The sequence below is a fragment of the Trichechus manatus genome, unplaced genomic scaffold (assembly GCF_000243295.1).
Source record: "Trichechus manatus latirostris isolate Lorelei unplaced genomic scaffold, TriManLat1.0 scaffold00001, whole genome shotgun sequence".
Taxonomy (NCBI): Eukaryota; Metazoa; Chordata; class Mammalia; order Sirenia; family Trichechidae; genus Trichechus; species Trichechus manatus.
The window spans coordinates 34,965,536-34,991,785 of record NW_004443937.1 but is presented as its reverse complement, the minus strand read 5'-3'; the positions used below and the strand labels follow the sequence as shown (position 1 = coordinate 34,991,785).

The following is a 26,250-nucleotide window of genomic DNA, read 5'->3' as shown; positions in this document are numbered from 1 at the left end:
CTCCACGCCTCTCTCAGGTTTGCATGCCCTGTCATGTGAGATATGGCTCCAGTGTTCAGGGAACCTCTTCAGTTTTCTGCACTGCAGAATGTCTTGTGGCTGCAGGTACTTCCTCCCCCCACCCCACTTCAGCTTTGATTGAAACCTAACAGAGCCTCTAGAAATAGAATCCCAGCTTCTCCGATGTTGAAGAATATGTTTGTGTGTCCTTTCCAGGATGTCTGAGACTGACCACCGGCCGACCAGCTTGGCCCTGGGGCTTATACATTCAGTACCAAGTTCATCTTGGCAGTCTCTGGATTTGGGGGACAGATTTTCTTCTGTCTCTGTTGTGTCTCTTTGGATAGGATATTGGTGATTTGACAGCTAGGTTAGAAATCCCACGGCTGTAGAGACCATTTCCCTGTAAATCCTCTAACTACGCAGTTGTCATGTAGTAGACCCTTAATGATCGAATGAGTGAGTGAATAAATAAATAACAAAGGAATGAGTAGATGCCTTAGTTTTTGCAGAGATTTCAATCACATCTGTTTGGAGATTAAAAGCTTTTTTTTTTTTACTGGGCAGTATGGTGCTGTCTGTTGGCCAGTGTTGTGGAGACTTATTGCTGTTTCTGAGCTCCCCTGTCTGTGCACCTCAGGGCCTTTGCACTGCAGTTATCTCCAGCTAGTTCTTCATACCATCCCCGTCTCTGCTCAGATGCTACCTCCTCCAAGAAGTCTCCCTAAGAACCACATCTGAAATAACTGCTCCAACTCCGATCACTCTCTGTTCCCTGGCCAGGTTCATTTTTTCATACCACACGTGCTGTGTTTATCACTGTCTGAAGCTTTTATGTGAGTTCATTTATGGACAAACACAGACTTGTTTATTGGTTGTGTCCCCCACTTTACATAAGTCCCATGGGGGCACTGGCCTTGACTGGCTTGTTCACCAGATCTACAAAGGTACCTGGTACACAGTAGGAATTAAACAAATATCAGCTCAGTATCGAATAGATTTCAAAAAATAATATAATTGGAAATATTGGGAGAGAAGATGACTTGATTGTCTAATTAATGAAAAATACACCATGTGCCATCTTGCAGCTGTCTGATCTTGGCTGAGATTGCTCCTCCAGAGTCCGGGGTGGTGGTGGGGAGGCTGGAGGAAAGCGTTAAGAGTACCTAGTGAGACTAGTGCTTAACTGTACCTAGCCACTGGGAGATCTGGTGGCATAGTGGTTAAGAGCTTGGCTGCTAACCAAAAGGTCCGCACTTCAAATCCAACGGTAGGGTCGCTATGAGTCAGAATTGACAGCAACGGATTTGATGTGGTTTTTTTTTTTTGGTTTTAGTCATACCAGTCTAGAATGAACACTTACAGAAGAGCTATTCCTGAACGTTCTATGCCCAGTCTACATTAGATTTTAAGTGGTAAGTATTTATATCTATGGATAGCTAACTGTGGTTAAAGAAAAAGAAAAAAAGAGCAGTGCTCAGAATCTGACAGACCTGGTTCCAAGTCCTAGTTTTCCACCTAGTGTTAATGTGATAGGAGCCTTGGTGTCTCAGTGGTTAAGCACTCAGCTGCTAACCACAAGGTTGGCAGTTCGAATCTGCCAGCTGCTCTGTGGGAGAAGGATATGGCAGCCTACTTCCATAAAGATTGTAGCATCGGAAACCCTATGGGGCAGTTCTCCTCTGTCCTCTGGGATCACTGTGAGTCGGAATCGACTTGAAGGCACCCAACAGAACATCAGTGTGATGGTTTCCTTGTTGTTTGTGATTGTTGTCACCAATTATAGGGTCTTCATGACGAGTCAGTCAGTAAAGAATGCCGGGCACAGGGAGGCCTCCCTCTGAACATACAGTTTCCTTCTCATCGCCTCCCTTTCTTAATTAAAAGAAGGCTGAAATAGTAGAGTTGAGACGAAACATTGAAGGAGCCTGTTGGAATCGACTTGATGGTAATGGGAAAGGCCTAATGTTTAGACCAAGATAAGTGTCGAGAGCAGACTTGACTTTCTCATCTAAATATCACCTGGATATCCTTAAATCCTATTTTTTGGCTCTTCTGGTTAATTTGTTTTACAGAAAATCACCAAGGCAGCCCATTCGAGGGACTAGATAGAGATGTGCCATGGGAACTGCTGGGTTATATTCTTCTCATGGAGCTCCACTGCACCCAGGGCCCTATGGGAGAGGAGCTGCTGCTGTTCTGTGGGTACAATTCTGCATCTGCAACTCATTGAGTCTGCAGATGGGCCCATACAGAAATAATCAGCCGCTTACCCTTTATTTTGAGGGTGCAAGTGGCCCCTCTTGCCAGCAATTACTGAACCATGGGAAGGATGAAGCTTGGGGAGGTTCTGTAGAAATTAAGTCTGAGAGTAATATGCCTTTTTTTGTTAAAAAAAAAAAAGAAGTTACAGGTCTTTTTTCTTTTAAAAACACACTTGAAAGTAGGTAAGCCACCTTGGAACGGACCTACTGGCACCTCTGTGTAGCGCTTTCAGAGTGTTACACTTCAAATGCTTCCCACCTGCCTCCTCCCTTGATTGCAGTCTGAGGATTTATTGAAATACGCCTGGTGCCTTAAGTGCCGCCTCTGGTTTCACAGTTGGTTCACCCTGCGCGGTAACTAATTCTTGGTGAATTATCTGGCTCATGAACGCTGATCCGTTTTCCTCTGGAAAGGTCCCTGGCTGCCTTGCAGCAGTCCCTGTATTTCAGTGTGCTTTCACAGGGCATTTCTTTGGTCACGTCTGGATTTGGATCGCTTACCCCAAGTGCGTCCTCTGATTCAGGGCAGCATCCAGTGGTATTAGAGGACCGAAGGAGGGTGTTAACCAAGGATGGGAGTTGTTGATGGGCGTCCTGAAACATCGATCCGTGAGATTCAGAAATTATACGTGGGGAAGCTGCCTGGGACAATAAAAGAACAAAACACATTCTGGATCTTAATAGGAAACAAAAGTGCATAAACAAAAGCAGACTAGTTCTTTAAATATCTGATTTCAGAGAGGGACTAGCCTTCCAGGAGAGTTTCAGGAACCTTGAATTTAATTGGGAAAAGAAGCCAGTTTATGTTTTCTTCAGTGTCAGGGTAGCAGATGAGATTGAATTTTTGACACTTTGCGGAAGGCAGACTCCTACCCATTTAGCTGAATGAAGCTGGGGCCTGCGTCGTTATTTTGCTTTGTAAATTCTGTGTGTGCTGTGACCAGCCCTCTGAAACACAAATGGTTATTGCTGGAAGGAATGGAAGAAGTGAAACTTTGAAAGGAGGAAAACCAAAGACCTGCTTCACCATTTCAGTTCATCCTTCCAGCTCCCTAGTGCAACCCGCAGGCCTGCAGGTGGCTTTCCGTTATCTTTTTATACTTTTTTTCTCCCAGTAAGATCCCATGAAGTTCTTTTACCAGGAACCGAGAGGCCGAGGATGTGCTGAATCTGCTTCATTTTTGCTAAATCTCTATCTGTTGGGATTTACCTGCCCCTGTTAATATCACAGCCTAGAAAAACCCTATGGGCAGTTCTACTCTGTTACATGAGGTCACTAGGAATGGGAATCAACTTGATGGCACCCAGCCACACAACAACATTATTTTTATGAGTATTTGTTATGTCTTTGGCTACTTCTAGTAGGTTGTAAGTGACGATAGGCTACAGATAGAATTGTCCTAAGTAACTGGTGACTTCTCATTGAAGGAGCCTGGGGGAAGGTTTCAAGGAGATGGGGTCTTCTGGACCCTTTGCTTTCTCACGGGAGTTGCTCTCATCAGATGCAAACACCACTGACGGTCTGTGCTCTTCTTGGGAAGGAAGGGGACCCCCAGCCTCTGTCTGGATCCATGTCCTGCAAGCAGCTTCACTATGTCCGTTGTCTGTGAATAATGCTTTTTGAAATTCTCAGACCTTTGAAAAATAAAATCAGTTAGGAGAGACTAAAGGAGAATATTCCCAGTTTTTTCTTGCAGAAGATGATGGTTGAGGGAGAAGGGGGCTGCCACTATTATTTTCCAGGCTCCGTTTGATGTAGAAATGTTTTAATACCAGCATTTCTAAAACCATGGCCATGGACTGCTTGATGAAAATCACCTGTAGCACTTGTTAACCATGCAGATGGCCCACCCTCCCCCTGGACCTACTCAAACAGCATCTCTGGTCCTGGGGCCCGAGAATCTGCATTATCAGGTGTCCAGCTGATTCTTGCATGTGGTCAAGTTTGAAACCACACTGTTTAGGGTAATTTTTATATTTTAATAATTGAGTATATTTTTTGCAGATGTATGATTCATCACAGTGCAGCGAGTACGAGGAATAGATGATTCCTCGGGGGACCCCTGCCTGTATTTAGCTGTGTAAATCACTTGGATGCTGGTGCCTTTTGGAGGTTACTGCGTACATTCTTGTGGGCTTTTTGTCCACCCACCCCTTTGTTCCGATGAAGAACATAACTCATTGTGTCACAGAAAATTCTTGAGAAGGGATTTGACCTTAACCTCATGCAAACTCTTCATTTCCAGAGATCTTTCGTACTTAGTTTCCAACGTATTTGACATAAACGTTAAAGATGCTCAGAGTTACTGTATAATATTTGTGAAGCTCAGACGTGATGCCATGGCTTTACTCAGAATGACACGGAGGGTTACAAATCCCCGGGAAATGTATCTGAAGCAAAGGGGAATTGGGGTACAGGTAGAATCCATCTTTGAAGTCCTGCCTCAGAAGTCTTGAGCTTCAAGACGGGGTTTTGGAAGTTTAGGCTAGGGCTGGTCTTGCCACATTGTCGAGATAAAGCACATTGTTTAAAGAATCAGATGAGAAATCAAAGGAAAAAAAGATAATGATTTTCTAACAGGTAATGCTGATAGTGTCTAAATAAATATTACTTTTTCTTTTTTACACTTCTTGCTGTTCCTAAGATGAAAATAAAAAGTGAATTTCCAAATATTGCCTTTAAACACTTGTATGCACCTTAATCTGTATTTCAAAAAGATTTATTCCAACTCAAAAAGAATTCCCATACATTATTGTGTTGTTTTACAGGTTGTATTGATTGTCAAATTCATACATACCGAGCTTCAGAAATAATGTGCATTTTTTCTAACCTACCACAAAATAGAGTCTATAGTTACAAGAACTGTTGCTTTGGTGGTTTCTATTTCTAGCACATGTTACTGTGTTTTTGAAATGGAACATTTGCTGTAGGGGACAGAACATTTAGCATGAAGGATACTAACCAATAACAAAATAAATTGTCTGCAAATAACGATGTAGGGTGCTTTCACATAATGTTTCTATTTTGCAGTTCATCCCCCTGTCCTTACTTTGCGTTTGTATTTGATTTGAGGAGAGTGAGCCAGGGTTTGTTTATTTAGGAAGTAGATGCAAGAGTCCAGAAATGAACCACGTCCTAATCCTCCCCCCAGTGGCTCTTATAACAACATGGTGGGGGTACTTTTTGAAATGCTATCTGTTCTTAGAAGGAAAGTTTCTGCAATGTGAGTATTTTATCCTATTAAGTATTTCTTAAATTAAATAGCATAGATGGAGTACTTTAAGTTGGAAAGTAGTTTCTTGGGTGCTAAAGTGTTGTCAGTTTTTTTACAAATACATATATACTTTTAATCTCAAATTCTGTTTCCTCTATTATTGCATTTTTGAACTCAAAGGAAATAAATCTCCCATTTTTATTCTCTCCATGGGTTTCAAATGTTTAGTTCCTGAAATTACATAATGTCTTTTAAAAGCAAAAGATCATAAGCCAAATTTAGAATTCAAAACAATGATAATAAATAAAATAATTCTTAAAAAAAAAAAAAAAAAAAACTCTTAAAACCCCAAGTACACAGTCAAAACTGGCAAGATATTAAATTGCAGTAATTTAAATGACACAGTTTTATGGCTGTCTTAGAATGACCTTGAGAAAATATTTCCCCAAACGAATTCTCCCTTAAATAATTCTTTAAGAAGGGGTCTTGAAGAACAAACTCTCTTGAAGTAAATTGTCTTCTTTGATGCCGCCGTTTTCCTGCAAATTCCAAAGGACAGAATCTTTGGTTTTAACTTAAGATAATGAAAGTCATTTTCCTTTGAGAACGAGGTTTTCTGCCGAATTGTAAAGCCTGTCTGCAGGTGAGATTTAATTTAATCCTTTGAGTACTTAAGAAGCATTCCTGAGACAGTCGCCAAAAAGTGACAAGATTAGCACTTTGTTTATTGACAGTACTTGGGCAAGAAAAGACTTTTATCCTGAAGAGTTTAATGATTTTTTTTTTTTTTTTAGTGATCTTGGTGGAAAGTTTTAATTACTAAGATATGCAATATTTAAATAGTTAAAGATTAGATGGTGCACTTAAATTTTAAAGTTAGTTGCAATTGAATTGTAGCCCAGAAATTAAATAGCAACAGAGCAAGCAGGAAGGGCAGGTCGTATCTTGCCAACTAAATTTCAAGTTTAGAATAGAGATGGAGAGTGGAAAATGAAAGTATAGGTATTAAAAAAATGCATAAACGAAAATCCTCAGGTCAGTTGTATTTTTCTCAGACTCAGTCATCTATTTATAGTGTTTGTGAAATTTTAAAAGATTTCATAAGATGTTTTCTTGTCTATTTCTTCCATTATTTCCTTCTTGATCCTTCTTTACTCTGAATGTCTTCTGCCTTCCAAAAAGCAGACCAATTATTCTGATGTCAGATGCTATCTGAATAAAATAGTCCATAAAAATGAAAGGCGTATGCATGGTTGAAATTTGATACAAAAGCTATATTAATGCATATAGCTTTGAATTTCAGATAAAACTAATGTGATAAAAACGTCTTAATGATTTCCTGCCCAAAGTGTGTACAGATGTCCTTTTGCTGCATATGATAATTCTTGTATATATGCTTTTGCTTTTATTGGGGGGGATAGGAAATATGAAAAAACTGAAATATTTTGTGTACTAAATTTGGCCAGTTTTCAGGTTTTTACACAGAAAGCAAGTGAAAGTAAAATCTTCTTTCTGACTCTCATGACATCAAGCAGAAATAAGTTTAGATGATATTAGTTTTTCCTGTTTAAGAGGCTCTAAACATCTTAACTCCCCTGCCAGCCCCTCAATACGTTTAGCTATGGTTAGCAAACCATGAAGATCTTGTCTAGAGCAATTATTTATTAATAGTTTGCATCCTGAGTGTTTCTAGAAGCTCCCTTGGACCTTGCCTGTCATTTTGTCATTGGACTTTTTTAGGATGTTTCATTTTAGAACAATTTAGGGATGTTTCAGATTTGCTGCCTGTTCATTTTATGTCCAAAGGAAAAATTACACAAAATTCCATACTATTTGGGAACATGTTTTCTTGGTTAGGGGTTTGGATCACGTTTTAAAATTAGTTTTAAGCAAAAGGAAATCGTATAAATGCTCTGGAATTCAGATAAGCAGAAGCAAGGGAGCAGGCCCTTTTATTTTAGAGTGCCTTATCCACTGAAGTCAGCGAGGATAGAAGAGCGTTCTAGACCTTTAAATATTGATTATGCACTTCAGGGAGCTGTTTTCTTTCCTGCTTTCCTCTTGTCCATTTGAATTTGGGCTCGGGTAGAGCTTGCAGAGTGCAATGTCACCAATGTTCCACAGGGTGTCGTGATGTGGTTGGTTGTTCTCAGGAACCCTGTCTGGTGGGAGGTAATTGCAGCCAAGTCGCATCCAGTACTTACAAAGGCTTCCTCACTTTGGTTTCAGTCAAAGATTAGTTACTGAGGGCCTACTATGTGCCATCCCATGCTAGGAGATGTGGATCTTAGCAGTGTTATGCAGAGCTTCTCTTTGCTTGGTGTTGGGCATTTTGGCCGTGATAATAGTTACCAAGGCAATGAGTTTGCTAGAGTTTTTAAACATTTATTTGCCATTTAGCTTCATGCTACTTGGGAGTGAATCTCAAATGGAAGAGGCAGGTTGTGCAAATTACACAGCCCCCAGCTAGACACTGGTTCGGAGTGGATCCCTGGGTATGCTGGTGCAGGATGGGGGCTCAGATTTGGGCTCTAGAAGCTCCTAGGGTAGCTATAGGAGGCTGAAGCAGTAGCTGGGGCTCCAGAGTCAGACAGCTGAGTGTGAGTCCTCGCTTCACCACTAATCCACTGGGTCACCTCAGACAAGTTACTTCACTCGTTTTCATGGTAAAATCAGTGATGGGACTGTGAAGAGTAAATGAATCAATCCATTTTTAAAAAGCATTTGATGACTTTTGGTTCTGGGACAGGAGAGTATAAACTCACTTTTCCCTGCCCCTCGCTTCTAAATACAACCGAATACCCTGGAAATAATTCAACAAACAATCATAAAAAGACTCTGAAAGGCAGAAAGAAGAAGGTGGACTGGGCAGACTGGCTAGGGACCTCAGGACTTGAAGAATGACACCACAGTGAGTTTCTTGGGTTTTCATTTTATCCCCTGTATGTCTCTGACTGGATACCAGAGAGCCCTGCAACCCTGAACTGCCAACAGCAATGGAAGGAGGAGGAGAGGAAGGGAGGAAGGAAGGAAAGAGAGAGGGATAGAGAGAGAATGAAAGAGAGAAGAAGGAAGGGAGAGAAGGGAAGGGAAGGTCCTGCTACATTTGGCCAAAGGATCAGGAAAGAGGAAGCCCAGCAGGAACTTAATGGGAAATCCATCCCCAGTGGCAGCGGTGGCCCAATCTGTTCACAGCAATGTCGCCAGCAGAGCCCCAGTGGGTCAGCCCATCCCAGGCCTCATATTTGCTGTCAGTGCCAGGCCTGAGCTGCCTGCCACAGCTTCAGCAGCAGAGCTGGGGAAGGTCAACACGTTCCCTGCCCCAAACCTGCTCCCAGCAGTGAAGTCAGCAAGCCAGAGAGGGTGTCCAGAACCCACGTGCTAAACCTAACCAGGACGACGTACTGCTAGAATAGATCTAAATAGGATCAACTTAATATCCAAAATGTCCAGAATACAGTCAAAAATCTTCCAAGAACAGAAAATTCACTACTTGAATGAGAAGGAATCAAATGAATCAGATCTTGGAACTATCTGACAGAAAAATTTAAAACATTCGTAAAATTGATTCAACAAGTGATTATTAATTCCCTAGAAATAAATGAAGAAAATAGAAAACCTCAGAAAAGAAATAGAACTTATAAAATAGAATCAACTGGAAATTATAAAACTGAAAAATACAATTATCAAAAAAAAAAAAAAAAACTTGCAAGAAAAGCTCAGTAGTTGAGTGATGACGGAAGATGAAATCAGTGACCTTGAGGACAGATCAGTAGAGTACTCAGTCTGAACAACAGAGAGAAAATAGACTTAAAAAGAAAAATGAACAGAGGCTCCTGTACCTGTGGGATAATAACAAAAGATCTAACATTTATTATCATCTCAGAATCCCAGAAGTGGAAGAGATAGAGTGTGGGGTTGAAAAAAATATTTGAAGAAATAATGGCTGAAAACTTCCCAAATTTAGCAAAAGATATAAACCTATAGATTCATAAAGTTGTGTGTGAACCCCAAATAGGATAAACCAAAAGAAATCCATGCCAAGACACATCATAATTAAATTTTGAAAACTTAAGTCAAAGAAAACATCTTAAAGCAACCAGAGAGAAATGATGCGTTACTTATAGGGGAACACCAATTTTAATGACGGCAGATTTCTCATCTGAAACCATGGAGGCCAAAGGAATTGGCACAACATTTTAAAGTGCTGAAATAAAAGAACTGTCAACCATAAATTCTCTGTCTTGTGAAACTCTCCTTCAGGAATGAAGGGGGAAATGAAGGCATTCTCAGACAAAGGGAAAACTAAGAGAATTTGTCGCTAGCAGACTTACCCTAAAAAATGACTAAAGGTTGCTGTCCAAACAGAACAGAAGTGATAACAGAAGAAGGATAGGCACTTCAGAAAGGAAAGAATAACAATGGAATTGGAAAGAATAGGGGTAAATATAATAGACTATATAGAGACAGTAAGTATAATAGACCATCCTTCTCATGAGTTTTTAAATCATATTTAATAGTGGAAGCAAAAATTACAGTAACATCTGTTGTGGTGCTCAATGTATATAGAGGAAATAATAAGACAATTTAAAATACATGACGGTAAAGGGATCTAAATGGAAGTACAATTTCAATACTTTACTTGAAGTGGTAAAACATTGATATCAATAGACTGTGACAAGTTGCATAAGTATGTTATAATACCTACAGCAACCACTAAGAATACTATATATAAATAGTATAATAAAAATAGTATAAATAAAAGAAAAATAGTATAAAAGAAAATGAAATCCCCTCAAAAGTTTTAAGTAACCCTCAGGCAAGCAAAAAAAGAGGAAACGGACGAATGAGAAGCAGAGGAAATGCCAGCACTTGGTTCCCAGCCCCACTTACAGTTGGGCCATGGGCCTTACCAGTTCAGCTCATTAGATGTACCTGCCCCAGCGTCCTTGGAATATTGAAAATATGAGGGATTCTCTCTGCTGCTGTGACTTCAAGGTCAAAGCCCTTGGGATCATGATGGCAGAGCCATAGGGCATGGCCAGTGGTCAGTTGTAGCCAGGTTGGCACTGTAAGCTTCAGTACATGGTGTTCAGCAGCCAGGCAGCCATGTCTACACTGAACCAGTTGCATCACGATTTTGGGCATTGTTCCAGGGTATTTCCCTTGACCCTGGGTCTCCAGCTCTTTTGGCAGTTTTGTGAATTCCCATCCATTCTGGCTTAAATAAGGCTGAGTTGTTTCTGTTACTTTACAAACTTGGGGAGAATGACTCATAGAAAAATAAAAGTTTTGCTAGTAACTGAAGTTCAGAACTCTATAAAGGAAACAACCGGAAAGATACCTGCCTTAGTATCCTAGTGCAGCCGTAACCCAGATACCACAAGTGGGTGTCTTTAAAGAGCAGAAATTTATCTTCTCACAGTTCAGGAGTATAGAGCCCAAACTGAGGGTGTGGCTCTAGGGGGAGGTCTTTCCTTCTCTAGTTGAGCTTGTAGTATCTGCCAGCAGCCCTTGTAGATACATCTGTCTCCATTGTCTGTCTTCTTCTCCATGTGGGTGTCTCTGTGTCCATTCCGCTTTTTTTCAATCACTCAGAAGTGATTAGATTTAGAACACACCCTACTCCAGTATGATCTAATTTAACAAAGAAAACCCTATTTCCAAACCGGATCATATTTACGGGTATAAAAACCAAAACCGGTTGCCACTGAGTTGATTCCAACTGATTGTGACCCTGTAAGACAGAGTAGAACTGCCCCACAGGGTTTCCAAGGGGCGGCTGGTGGATCTGAACTGCTGACCTTTTGGTTAGCAGCCAAGCTCTTAACCACTGTGCCACCCGCTCTCCATATATGGGTATAGAGGCCAGGATTTCAGTACACATTTTTTTTTTCGTGGGGGGCATAATTCAATCCATAACAATACCTTTGGGTAGTATGTGAATTATAAAAAGCCTGTGTGTATTTTAGGTACTCTGTGGCTATGAACAGACATCCTCTATCACTTTTTATTTCTTCTTTGAAGAATTCTAGAGCTGAAGGGACTCAGCCATTACCTTTACACTAGGCATTCTCTTTAGGTTTTTTCTTGGTTCCTTCATTCATTTAGTCAATAAATATGTGGTGTTGCCCACTCTGGGGGCAGCAGTGGGTCAGTGGTTCAGATTAGAGACCTGGGTTCAATTCCTGGCCGGTGCCCCTCATCTGCAGCCACCACCTGTCTGTCAGTGCTGGATTGTGTGTTGCTCTGTTGGTAAACAGGTTTCAGTGGAGCTGCCAGTCTAAGACAGACTAGGAGAAAAGGCCTGGCGGCCTACTTCTGAAAATCAGCCAGTGAAAACCCTATGGATCACAATGGTCTGATCCACAGTTGATCGTGGCGGTGGCACAGGACCAGGCAGTGTTCCGCTCTGTTGTGCATGGGATTGACGTGGGTCTGAGGTTGACTCCATGGCAGCAAACAACAGTGTAACCAGCTTAGATGAGTGCTGCAGCCACAGAGGGGCAACAGCGAGTACAGCAGAGGTCTTGTCTTAATGGAGCTCACAGTGAAGCTGTGGATACCAGACCAGAAAGAGGATTTTAATAGTGTGTGAAAGTGCAGAGTAGGAGACTTAACCAGGTTTGGGAGTCGGAGAAGGATTCCTGGAGGAGGCAAGAAATGTGCTGGTGTCTCAAGGTTTAAGTAGGTAAAGAGTTGGGGTGAAGAGTGTTCCAGGTGGTGGGAACAGATAGGCAAAGTTCAGTAGGCTGTAAGAGAGCCTGGTCCATGAGAGGTAGAAGGAGTGGTTTGGGCACAGCTGGGGCTTGGCTGGGAGATGGTAGAAGACCAGGAGGGCCTTCCGGTGGAGGATCTCCTATGTGATGTCAGGGAGTTTGCGTTTCACCTGACAGCCATTGAAGGGTTCCAAGGAAGGGTTCTAAAGATGCAGTCAGATCTGCATCGTAGGACGATCACTCTGGCTACAGAACGGAGACCAGGTGGGAGGGGGATCAAGTGTTGAGTCACGGAGGCTGCTCAGGAGGCAGATATGGTTGTCTAGTCAGTGGCCACCGCCCTCTTGGGGCCTGCACTTGCGTGAGCACTCACAGCAAAGCTCCCCCTGGGCATTGGCCTTGGGCAAGCTTGGCAAGCCCGGAGTTAAGGGGCACGTTAGCTCTTGGGCAAGCTTGGAGGCAAGAGCTTCAGAAGTCAGCTCAAAGCTATTAGGATAAGACTGTCTGTTACCCTCTGGACTTGAGCCCCCACTTCCTCCTTCTGTCTGTGCTGGAAGGACTTGCCCCAGTGGAATTGGCTCCTTCTGAGGCTGCACAGCCCTGTCCAAAAGGCAGCTCAGTCCAAAGAGAAGGAGAGGATGACTCTCCTGTGTCCTTGTTCTCAGTCTCATTTCTTCCTTTATCAAGTTACGATTACCAGTATATGAGTGTGTAGCCAAGATAGAGTCCATTTTTGCTTCATGTGAAATTTCCTAAAAAGCTCTGACTTTTTACCCCCAAACCTACCATCCCAACCCTGGTTTTCAATTTGCTTATTTTCCAGTGCCTACTATTTGAACCTTGTACAACCTCACCCGCTGAAGAAAAAGGTTTCAAATATTTTTCTTGTGAATGTCATAACAATTGTGAACATGTGAAAGCTGTAAAATAATTCTCAAAAAGATACAGAATTTTACACACACACACACACACCCTGGTCTCCTAAAATTTAAATTTTAAAGATTAAGTCCTCTTTGGAGTAACAAAGGAATGTTTTCTTCTGGGATGAATCCTTTTGAAAAGCAAGTATTTCCCATATTTTATAATTGGTTTTAAAATCTTATTTTTACTCTGATATGTTCAAGGAAAAAAGTTGGAAGATGTAGAAAAGCATAACAAAGAAAAATAAAATCATTAGTCACCCCACTGTGAAATAATAACATTTTAGTAGGTTCCTCTGATCTTTTTTCCTCCTCTTTGTAAACATTTTATCTTTCTACAAAATTAATATTGTATTATTTTACATTCTACTTTTTTTTCCTTAAGACTCTACCATTTCCATTTAGTTAGCAATTGTATACAAACATGATTTTAAATACTTGCACAATATTCCATGGTTTAAATGTATAAACAATCCCTAGTTGCTGGCAACTTGGAAAATTTGTTTCCAGTAGATATTTATGTTATTTATTCATGTATTATTTGTTCATATATACAATAAACCTATTGCTGTTGAGTTGATTCTGACTCATAGCGACCTGTAGCTATTATTTTTATATACAAATAAAAACTAAAAATTACCCATAATCTCAGCAACCAGATAACCCTAGTTGATACTAAAAAAACGTTATAAAACCCACGCGGGTAGAAAATTCAAGCAGAAGGCTACAGAAATGTACAAAAATGAAAACCAGAAGCTTCTTTCCACCTTCTATCCCCGAGACCCTTTTCCCAAAGGTAAGCACTGTTAAAATTTCTTGTGATTTTTTTTCCAGAAAAAAAAATTTCAGTAACCACATTTTTGCATCTGTTTATGGATTGGTTTTATTTCCACAGAGATTTTATTCCCCCACATGGTTCTGGGCCGTGTTTTTCTCCTGTAAGATTCTCCCTTGGCAGTCTCTGTGCAGCATCTGTTCAAGCGGGCCATCCCTAGCTGTGTAAATGTGCCACCAGTTCAGGCCCGCTGCTCAGTCCTGCCTCAGTACCATAGGCCCTTCGGCTGGCTTCTTAGAGGTGAGCATCCCAGCTCTCACCGCCCACATTTGTGCAGCTCCCAGCCTCTACCTGCCTGCTGGTGGGACCCCTGATCCTCAGCCTCCTCAGTCTTCCTGTTTGTTTGGGGAGGCCCCAGGGAAGGTCACGGAAGCCCACAGCCAGTTGTCTTCAGCCTCTGTTTCAGTGCCTCCAGAGCAGTGCCTCCCACTGGCCTGGGGCTGATGCCCTGAGCAGAAGGTGCCCCTCCGCTGGCCAGGGCACTGCCTCCCAGGGTCCCCTGTTCTGCAGACCCTCCAGGAGGCAACCGGCTATTTCCTTCGGGCCCTACACACCAGTTCAGTTACCCTTTGTCCCTGGTCCCTCAAGCAGCCCTGTGTGAGCCCTGTGTCAGCTGGGAGTTGCCACTTCTCTTTGGATGTTTGGCTGCAGTGTCCCTGCTGGGGCCAGACCCGCCCCTGCGCCAGGCTGAGAGCCACATACCCGTCAGGAGCTCCTGTCTCTGGTTCTTTGTCTTTTGCCAAAACCCTTGGCACAAAATGCCTTCCTCACCAGCCCTCTATCCCTCAAAGAAACCATTCATGTGAGTAGATCTCCAGAATGAGGCAGGGTGGGCCTAGTCAGTTTGGGTGGAACCACAGTGGATTTGTACATATACAGATACGTACACAGCTGTATCCTTGAGTGTGGGTGTACTTGAAATAATCACACTCTCTCATGAATCAGCCCTGCTAAGGTCTCTCAGCTGCTGGTTTCTACCACATAACTACTTATTCCGTCAGTCATTCTGACTTGTCACCATCCGCATTCTTGCTCACCCGTGTATTTGCTTACGGTGTGGTGTAACCATATGAACGCTGGTCTGGAACCGAGGAAGCCTGTGTTTTGACTGCAGATGGTAATGCCTTTTGAGGTCTGTGTTTCCATGAAGGGACAGTGAATTCTCACAGTGGCAACTGGGTGGGACCACATTACCTTTATTTTTTTTTAATTGTACTTCAGATAAATGTGTACAGAACAAATTAGTTTCTCATTAAACAATTAGTACACGGATTGTTTTGTGACATTGATTGCCAACCTCACGGCGTGTCAACCATGTCTCCTTCTTGACCTTGGGCTCCCCATTACCAGCTTTCCTGTCCCCTCCTGCCTTCTCGTCCTTGCCGCTGGGCGGGTGTGCCCATTTAGTCTCGTTTTGTTTTATGGGCCTGTCTAATCTTTGGCTGAAGGGTGGACCTCAGGAGTGACTTCAGTACTGAGTTAAAAGGGTGTCCAGGAGCCATACTCTCGGGGTTTCTCCAGTCTCTGTCAGACCAGTAAGTCTGGTCTTTTTTTGTGAGTTTGAATTTTTTTCTACATTTTTCTCCAGCTCTGTCCAGGACCCTCTATTTCGATCCCTGTCAGAGCAGTCAGTGCAGGGGCCACATTGCATTTTGATGGAGAAGGTTAGTTATGTGACCTAGAAACTGAGTTCCTGAGATGTGTGCCTTAAGCCAAAAAGCAAGTCTTATTTATTCAAAAGATACATTGCCTAATAAATAATAAAATAAATAGGAAAAAAAAAAATGAAAGGGAAGGAAGCAAATAAAAACTAGTGTCTCTGTTAGCCCACATCCATGGCAACCATTGGAAAAATTAGCCAAGTCCCATGTCCTGCAGTTGGAGGGGCAGCAGAGTTGTCCTGTTTGCATTCAGAGCTATTTCTATGCTGCTGCTGCGGCCACCTCCGCTGTCCCTGTCTGCCCCTCTTCCTCATTACTCCTGCTACTGTCGTCATTTGTACTAGCATTTCAGATTCGTGCTATATGAATCAAGTAATCCAGAAATTTGTGTGAGTCACTGATTGTGAAGCATGCATTTGGAATGATTCCTGAGAAAGCTGGGGGCAGAATGCGAACACATTGAATGGACTTATCTTTTAGAGTTGTTCTGCTTTCTTTCCTTATCGTTTTAAAACCCTTAATATGAATAAATTGTTTGAATAGTGGTTTTTTGTTTTTTTTTTTAACTCCTTAGATAAGAAATACATGGTTTCAAAGCATGGAATAAAAACATGAATGATAATGTTCTCAATGCCCAGGAGAAGGTCCTTGCTGCTGTGCTGGCGCAGGCGTTATAATTGGCTGTTTGGCTTGTTTATTTCAGGCTGCTGATAGTGGATAAAAGGGGCTGGTTGGTTGCCAGCACATGACTTAGTTGCCAAATGGAGTGTTTAGTACTTGTTACATTTGATTTATATCACAGGTTCTTCCCATTAACAGTCTACTGGTGATAACCTACTTGACTTTTCATGGGGTTACTTTGAAACAGCCACTTGACAACATTTGGCATATCACAGAGTTTAATACTGAGGGTTTAATAATGAGTGAATGACTACACAGGTTCTGCTGTAGACTGATATGATGGTTGGTGCAGAGTGGGCACCCACTGAATGGTGTTTCACTGACTTGATGAATGAACGAGTCCTGTGTAAACATTTCTCTGGTTCACTCTACCAAGGTTAGGTCTATGAACTGGAGACTTAGTAACAGGGGTATAAATCAGGGCTTCTGACTGGTGTTTTCCAGTTAGAACCCCTGCTGAGCGTTTGGATTGCAAAGAATCACCTGGGGATCTGGTTAAAATGTAGATTCTGATTCAGTATATCTGGGGTGGAAATGCAAATGCTCAGCAGGGAACTTGTTAGGAATACAAATACGCAGCAGGGGTTCAAACCAGAACAAACTGGTTCAGAGCCTTGGTAGAAATAGCAGTGCTTATGTGTTTGAAATGGAGTCCCTGGATGGTGCAAATGGTTAATGCCTTCAGCTGCTAACCAAAAGACTGGAGGTTTGAGGCACTGTGAAAGAAAGGCCTGGTGATCTACTTTCAAAAAATCAGCCATTAAAAACCCTATAGAGCACGGTTCTACTCTGACACACACGGGGTCTCCATGAGCCAGAGAGGACGCAGCAAAAACTTTTTTTTTTTTTTTAAATGTTTCTTATAAAGCTTAGACTTATATGAAGGGAGATATTCTGCTCATTTGTATAGCCATATAAATACAGTCCGAATTAAATGGAAGAAAGAAGTTCTCATCAAAATATTCTTGATTCTAAGACAAAATGTAAGCTTGTAATGTAGGCAGTCCCCAGGTTACAAACATCCAGCTTGTGTACAGCCTGTAATTATAAACCAACCCCAGTAAAGACTATTATATTAAAAATTCGAGATATATACAATGGTTCAGAGTAACGGATGGGTACTACTTTGCAATGCACATCAAAACATTATTACTATTATTATTTCTATATTATTATGTTAAGAATGTTTTAGTGTATCTGGAAGTGTTTCTTTAATTTTTTTTATGTATAGAAAGGTACACTGTATACTATATACTAAGACAAATGTTTGACTAACTGACGTTAGATACAAACTGTACCTAACTCTTCTGACTTACGTACAGTTCGGCTTAAAGACGTATTTAGAAATGGAACTCCTTCATGATCTGGGGACTGCCTGTGCTGACAATTTCCATAATCTTAGGTCTTTTTTTTTTCCTTAACAGATCCAGCTTTAGGTATCTTGTCCCTGGATATGTAATAAAATATGTATTAAACATGGTGATCTTTGTTTTTAGATTGAAAACTTGCAAGAACAACTTAGGGATAAAGACAAGCAACTGACCAACCTGAAAGACAGAGTGAAGTCCTTGCAGACGGATTCCAGTAATACAGATACTGCGCTGGCCACGCTAGAGGAGGCTTTGTCAGAAAAGGTAAGCTTGGACCGCAGAAACGGTGGGACTGGGATGTAGGGAAGCGTGGTTTGCAGTGGATGATCCACATGCATTAACTGTGCCTGTTCTTCTCCACAAGCTAACACCATCCCCAGTCCCAGCTGGACCTCTCACTCCCATGCAGCTGGCTTCACACTGCAGCCAGGGCTTCCTTTCTGAAATGCAAATCTGACCATATCACCCGTGACCCTAGTTAAAACCCTTCCCTAGCTTCTCCACGCTCTTAAACCAAAACCTAACCAAACCTGTTGCCATCAAGTCAATTCCGACTCATGGTGACCCTATAGGACTGGGTAGAACGGCCTCATAGACTTTTCACGCAGTGGCTGGTAGATTTGAGCTGCCGACCTTTTGGTTAGCTGCCGAGCTCTTAACCACTATGCCACGAGGGCACCATGTTCTTAGGATGATTAAACACTAAAAATCTTACCTGACTTGCCTACTCACCCATCTCCTTCCTTCCTGCCTACCTACCTATATTTCAAGCCTCATCCTCCATCTCCATTCCGTGTTCTCTCTGCTCTAGCTATGCTGGCCTTCTGGATGTTCAAACACACTGTTTTTCCTCCCGCTTCAGGCCCTTTGCACATGCTATTCCCCAGTTTACAACGCCCTTTACTCTCTGTTGATTTAATTATTCTTCTGATGTATCAGCTTCCTGAGAAGCTATATTGCACGATAGTTAAGAACCTTGACTTTGGAGCCAGACTGCCTAGGTTCAAATCCTAGGTCTGATAACTACTGTGAACAAGTTACTTCTCATTTTCTCAGTTTCTTCATTTGTAAAATGGGAATAGTAACAGTACCTGCCCCCGTAGATTATTTTGAGGAAAAAAATGCATTAATATATGGAAAGTATTTAGAACAGTAGATAGACAATAATAATAATAATTGCTGCTGCTGTTATTATTTATTAGTCATTTCCTCAGGGAAACCTTCTAGGTAAAACAAAAACGAAACACAAGAAACCCAAACCCACTACCATTGAGTTGATTCTGACTCATAGTGACCCTATAGGACAGAATAGAGCTGCCCTATAAGGTTTCCAAGACTGTAAATCTTTATGGAAGCAGACTGCCACATCTCTCTCCTAGGTAAACCCCCCATTGTATGTTCTCGTGAATACAATGAACTTCTCAGGGCTCGTGTTGAAATCTTAATTATCCATTTATCTCTATTTAAGTGATTAATTGTCTTCTCGAAGCCCCGGCCCCAGGCCTGTCTGTGGCTCACCTATCCCCCCAGGACTGGCAGCGTACCTGCATGTGGGAGTGCTCCAGGGTATTCATAGAGCGAGCCCGGCCACTGACTGGCACTGACGTGGGCACTGGACATCCAGCCATAAGGAGAATGGATGGAATCCTGGCTCCCATGGAATTCAGATTCTCTTGGGGACGGGAAGGTGGGGTCATTTCAGAAGGCTGCTGCTACAAATGACCACCTCGTGGGGCCTTAAATAACAGAACTTTATTGTCTCACACGTGTAGAGACTAAAAGTCTGAAATCAGGTGTCAGTAGGGGCATTCCCTCCTAAGTCTCTAGGAGAGGGTCCTCCTTCGTGTCTCTCAGCTCTGGTAGCCCCAGCCTTTCCCAGCTGGAGGCAGTGTAACTCCAGTGTAATTCTGCCTCTGTCTTCACGTGGCCTCCTTCCGTGTCTCCTTCTCCTGGTGCCTCCTCTCTTTTTATAAAGACACCAGTCATGTTGGATTAGGGCCCACCCCGCTCCAGTATGACCTCGTGTTAATTTAACTAATTACATCTGCAAAGATTCTATTTCTAAATAAGGTCACATTCACTGATACTGGGGGTTGAGTCTTGAACGTATCATGATGGGGACACAAATCACCCCATAAGAGGGGAGATAGTGAATAAATGAGTAAAATAAGTCGGATGTCAGAGGATAATACTATAAAAGAAAAGAAAGCAGGCAGTGATACAGAGTTTTCCAGAATTTGGGGGGTGTCAGGTAGGGGCCTCAGTGAGAAGGTAGCGTTTAAGGAACGACCAGAAGAAAGTGAGGGGTGTGCCGTGAGCGCTTCTGGATTGAGAACGTTCCAGAGAGAGAGGAGAATAAGTGCAAAGGGCCAGGGTGCAGATTTTGTGCTTCAAGATAAAATTATTATGGCAATAAATGATTTTTAAAAAGGGTTGATTTTTATTCTGAAGAGGCTAGGAAGCCATCTGGAGGATTTTGTTCTGACTTACATTTAAAAGGATTACACCGAATAAACAAATGAGTGAATGAATGAAATCCATCAGGCAAACAGGTCTATCTGATGCTTACTGACTTCTGAAATGATTTCTAGCCCGTTTAGTCCTGGCTGAATTGGCTCCTTCATCCTCTAGACACGCACTGTGGTGTCATCACCTGCCGAGTGCCGCATGGCACTCTGCTGGGCACCCAGAGGGCCATGGATTCAAGTTTGCACGTGCTAAATCCTTGCCCTCAACACCTCCCAGCTCTCCTAAGTGTCAAACAGCCAGAACAGTCAGTGCCCAAGAGCAGTACAGGTGACGTTCTTCAGGAACAGGAGGAGAGTTTGGTTTTCATTGGACATGTAATGCGTCGGCACAGTTTTTAGGGCCATGTTGTTGATGTAATTATTTTCAAACTCAGCTTGAAACAAGAGACATCTCAGCTTTTAGAGTATGTGAGTGCAGCCCATCTCCTTCTTTGTCTTTTTCGTCGTTTTCATTCTGCAGGACTTGCCCACACAGGCCGGGGTGATGGGGATTTTCCTCTTGGACGTTGTAGTGGGCTGACAGCATCCTCCCCTACGCTCCCCATTAACACAGTCACCCCCCATCTGGGGTACTGAGGTGAAGCAGAAGGAGACATACGGGCCGGTCCCAGCTCTGCCATTAATAACTGGGCGACTTTGGAAACTAACTCTCCCTCCCAGGACCTCTGTTTCCCCATTTGTTAAATTGGGGGGACTAGAGGAGATGGCCCACGGTTCCCTAAGCCAGTGTACCTTCCTGATGGCTTCCTTCATCGTTCTTTCAGAATCACCGGGAAATGCCTGTTGACATTAAAATTGTTAGCTCCCGTTCTGTACCTGGTGACTCAGAACCTCGAATGTTGTCAGCTGCCAGTGAATCAACACCAACTCATAGAGACCTTATATACCACAGAATGAAACGCTGCCTAGTCCTGCATCATCCTCATGATAACCAGCACGTTTGCATTCACTGTTGTGGCTGCTCTGCCAACCAATCTCACCGAGGGTCTCCCTCGTCCTTACTGGCCCTCTCCTGCACCACACTTCACACAGGTGGTGTGAATTATGAGTAGGGGCCGGGATTCTGCACTTGAACAAGCTCCCCAGGTGCTGTGGTGCACACTCTAGTCTGACAGCTCCCGTTTTTCACTAAGAATATATAAGCTAAACAGGAGAGACATAACTCTGTGCTAGATGGTCATTATATTCCTATTAAAATTATAACGTTTTAATTTAAAGATCAAAAAGTATTATAAGATTATATTTGAAGACTTAAATTGTAAGGATAAATGAAATGACTTTTCAGGGCAAGATCTATGTTTTTCAGCTTTCCAGGATTTATTTCCAAAGCTGTCTTAGTAAATTTATGCTTGTAAAATTTGAGTGGGGGTATGTTGGTTCAAAAACTACTAATGATTATGTACCCCTTTTGCATTTTTTAAGTGATATTATGTCAGCCCATTTTTACCTCTTCATTATTTCTTAAAATTCACAGACGTCAATACATACCATATAATTTTCCATGTCGTGGATTCCTGGCAGGATTTTATCTTTTTTTTTCCCCCCAGCCCTTTTAAGATTTGATTTATTCCAGTTTAAATCCCAAAAGCCATTCCCAAATCTGAATCTGCTTCCTGTATTTAAGCACTTCTTCTGAGGCAGAGGAGGTGTCTGGGAATGAAACTGAGGTCTGTAGGAGTCTGAGCACCTTGAACTGTCCCCTCTGCTTGGTAGTTGCATCACCTGGGCCAAGCCCTTCTCCTTGCTGCGCCTCGGTGCCTTTTCTTTACATTCCGCCACATGGGTGATCGTGGAAAACATGATGCTCAGTGGAATAAGGCAGTCACAGAAGGACAAATGTTGTATTATCTCCTAATGCGAAGGACATAGAATAGGTAAATATAGAGAGATCAGAGTTTATTAGTGGTTACAAGGGGCAGGAAGAACAGGGAATGGGACAAATTATTGTTTAAGAAACACTGAGTTTGTGTTTATGGGAATGGAAAATTGGGCGAAGAATATTGGTGATGGTTGCAACAACATGATTGATGTAATTGATCCCACTGAATTGTATATGTGATAAATACTGAATTGGTAAATGTGGTGCTATCTATATTTTTACAACAATAATAAAAATGCACATTTGAATTAGCTGACCTCAGGAAAGACCAGTCACTAGAAAAGGCCATCATATTTGGTAATGTAGAGGGTCAGCAAAAATGAGGGAAACCATCAGTGAGATGGATTGACACAATAGCCTCAGCAATGGGCTCAGATACAACAATCGTGAAGATGGCACAGGATCAGACAATGTTTCACTTTGTTATACGTAAGATCACCATGAGTTGGAGCTGACTTGATGGCAGCTAGCAACAGCAAGCTCCATTCTCTCTTGGAACTACCTTGACCACGAATTATTTGCTGATCTGAAGTCTCAGGCACACGACATCTGAGTTGCATCATAGATAAGGAGTTGAGAATTTAGATGCCTGGAAGGGCCAGGCAGGGAACAAAAATGAGGAAGTGAGTTTGGGGTAATACAGTAGGGACTGCTGGTGACTGTGGCAAGCTGGAGAGTCCCTGACCTGTCTAAAAACATTCAAATTTTCAAAAATTACAATACTCAGGCCAAACAAAATACGTCTATGGGTTGGCTTTGGCCAGTGTACCATTAGTTTCCTACCCATATATGCAGCTGATTTCTAGCCTTTCATAGCAATGAAGAATAAAAGCAAACACACAGTAATTTATTTGGAGGGAATTTTCAAAAGCTGCCTAAATTAGAATGTTAGTGTATTTACAAAGCACAGATAAAAACGTTGGATAGGAACTAGCAAGGTTTTATATCACGGAACACAGAATAGTAGATTCATTTTAAGTAGTTATTCCAGTGAGTATCAGACTTCAGTGTGTATCTAAATTATCTTATCACCTAGGAGCTTCTGAAAATACAGTTTTCCGGGTCTCATTTCCTAGAGATTCTAATTCAGTTGCTCTGCTGTTGAGTCCAGGGACCTGTGGCTTTTAACAAGCCCACCAGTGATTCTGATGCATGTGGTCAGAAGACCACACTTAGAGAAGCATTCAATTCCTTCTCTTCTATTTTAAAGACAGGAAATGGGCTCAGTGAGGTGAAATGACTTGCCCAGAAATGAAAATTGGGACACATGTAGCACCATTCCCCATTTCTCGGCCCAGGCAGACACTGTTAATCAATCATGGCGCATGCTAACTTCTCAACCCAGCTCTCCAGGAAGCCAGTTCAACTCTGTCCAAGTTGGCCCTTAGTTAGGACTTTGTTGCCTCTCCTGGACTACCTCAAGGCTTCCCATGGGACTAAAACTCAAACCTCTTGATCTTTGTGCTTTTGACAACACCACAGTCTGCTTTAAATGGTCTTTGCCTCATATAGTTCCGTTTTTATCCTCATTTAATTGAACAGATCCTCTGGAACAAGACATAGTGCAAAAAAAAAAAAAGAGAAGGATTAATTAAAAATTGCAAGCTCATAAGTACATTTAATTATTTGCTGTCTTTTGGCTGATGAGCGGAACCCATTAGGCACTGTTCATCGTTGCACTTGAATTCCGGCTTCCCAGGGAGTGTATTATCCTTTCTGATTTCCAGGAACTTATTTAAACATTAAGAATGAGAAAACAGTATTGCCGCTCAGCAAGTGAAGATTGAGTATGACTTAGTTCTGAGACTGACACACAGAAGCTACAGAGTCAGAACCCATGGTATTTATAAAGCTGGTCTCGACAAGCCTTGCTGTAGCCACAGAGCAGATAAGCAGTTGAGAAAGTCAGATTGCAGAGCTGGAGGCCACTGCAGTTCAGCTCCCATCCAGTGATAAAGCACCAATAGATTAAACCATGCCGAGCCAGAGGAGTGCATAAGGAACACTTGCCAATGCAAATAAGGCTAAAACAAGAACACATTGTTGGAATTTCTGCAAGTTAGTTTTTAATCAAGGAGATCATGGCATATTAGGGCCTTTTAACACATGTTTTTGACATCTGGCTCTGTGTGGCTGACAGTTAAATTAGTTTTGTGATTGACAGAGAAGTATGTTGTAGTATTGAATCATCAGTAACACTTAAAAGCATTATGGTGCTTGCTAATTTTTTGGTCGTCAATGCCCAGTCAATAGCACAAGTGCTCAGAGCAAATCAACCTGCTTTACCAATGACTCGGACACCATGGGAGTGTTAGCAGGCGTGCTTCATCTTATTACCTGTGCTTGAAGGCAAGACAGTCCCTAATTGTTGTCGTTAGGTGCCATTGAGTCAGTTCGTGTTCAACAGAAGGAAACACTGCCCAGTCCTGTGCCATCCTCACAGTTGTTGCAATGTTTGAGCCCATTGTTGCAGCCACTGTGTCAGCCCATCTTGTTGAGGGTCTTCCTGTCTTTCGCTGACCCTCTACTAAGCATGATGTCTTTCTCCAGGGACTGGTCCAGCGTGATAACATGTCCCAAGTACGTGACATGAGGTCTCGCCATCCTCTCTTCTAAGGAGCATTCTGGCTGTACTTCTTCTAAGACAGATTTGTTTGTTCTTCTGGAAGTCCATGATATAGTCAATGTTCTTTGCCAGCATCATAATTCAAAGGCATCAGTTCTTCTTCAGTCTTCCTTATTCATTGTCCAGCTTTCTCATGTTTATGAGGTGATTGAAAATATCATGGCTTGGATCAGGTGCACCTTAGTCTTTGCTTTTTAACACTTTAAGGAGGTATTTGGCAGCAGATTTGCCCAATGCAATATGTCATTTGATTTCATGCATGCTGCTTCTGTGGGCATTGATTGTGGATCCAAATAAAATTAAATCCTTGACAACTTCAATATTTTCTCCATTTATCATGATGTTGCTTATTGGTTCAGTTGTGAGGATTTTTGTTTTCTTTCCGTTGAGGTATAATCCATACTGAAAGCTGTAGTCTTTGATCTTCATCAGTAAGTGCTTCAAGTCCTCTTTACTTTTAGCAAGCATATTCATCTGCATATTGCAAGTTGTTAATGAGACTTCCTTCAGTCCTGATGCCACATTCTTCTTCATGTAGTCCGGCTTCTTGGATTATTTACTCAGTATACAGATTGAATAATATGGTGAAAGGATACAACCCTGATGCACACCTTTCCTGATTTTAAACCACACAGTGTCCCCTTGTTGTGTTTGAATGACTGCCTCTTGGTCTATGTACAGGTTCCTGATGAACACAATTACATGGTCTGGAATTCTCATTCTTTGCAATGTTATCCATAATTTGTTATTGTCCATATAGTCGAATGCTTTTGCATAGTCAATAAAACACAGGTAAATATCTTTCTAGTATTCTCTGCTTTCAGCCAAGATCCATCTGACATCAGTGTGATATCCCTCGTTCCGTGTTGTCTCCTGAATGCAGCTTGAATTTCTGGCAGTTCCCTGTTGATGTACTGCTGCAACCATTTTTGAATTATCTTCAGCAAAATTTTACTTGCATGTGATATTAATGATATTGTTCGATAATTTCTGCATTCTGTTGGATCACCTTTCTTTGGAATGGGCATAAATATGCATTTCTTCCAGTCACTTGGCCAGGTTGGTCTTACAAATTTCTTGACATGGACAAGTGGGCACTTCCAGCGTTGCATTCTTTTTTTGAAACATCTCACTTGGTATTCCCTCAATTCTTGGAGGCTTGTTTTTCACCAATGCCTTCAGTGCAGCTTGGACTTCTTTCTTCAGTACCATTGGTTCTTGATCATATGCTACCTCTTGAAATGGTTGAATGTCCACCGATTCTTTTTGGTACAGTGACTCTGTGTATTCTTTCCATCTTCTCTTGATACTGCCTGCATCATTCAATATTTTGCCCATGGAATCCTTCAGTATTGCAACTGGAGGCTTGATATTTTTCTTCAGTTCTTTCAGCTTGAGAAATGCTGAGTATGTTCTTCCCTTTTGCTTTTATAACTCCAGTTCTCTGCACATTTCATTTTGCTTTGTCTTCTCCAGCCACCCTTTGAAATCTTCCATTCAGCTCTTATACTTCATCATTTCTTGTTTTTGGTTTAGCTACTTGATGTTCAGT

The 26,250-nt window shown here is 42.0% G+C and overlaps 1 protein-coding gene across 1 annotated transcript in view; it reads left to right on the top strand.

The window, feature by feature from the left end:
* The window catches only part of ERC2 (ELKS/RAB6-interacting/CAST family member 2), an 857,293-nt gene that overhangs the window by 473,916 nt on the left and 357,127 nt on the right, over nt 1–26,250 (top strand). Inside the window, exon 7 of the mRNA XM_004368755.1 lies at nt 17,792–17,929. Within this exon, the coding sequence (XP_004368812.1) occupies nt 17,792–17,929 (138 nt within the window). The remainder of the gene's footprint in view (nt 1–17,791; nt 17,930–26,250) is intronic.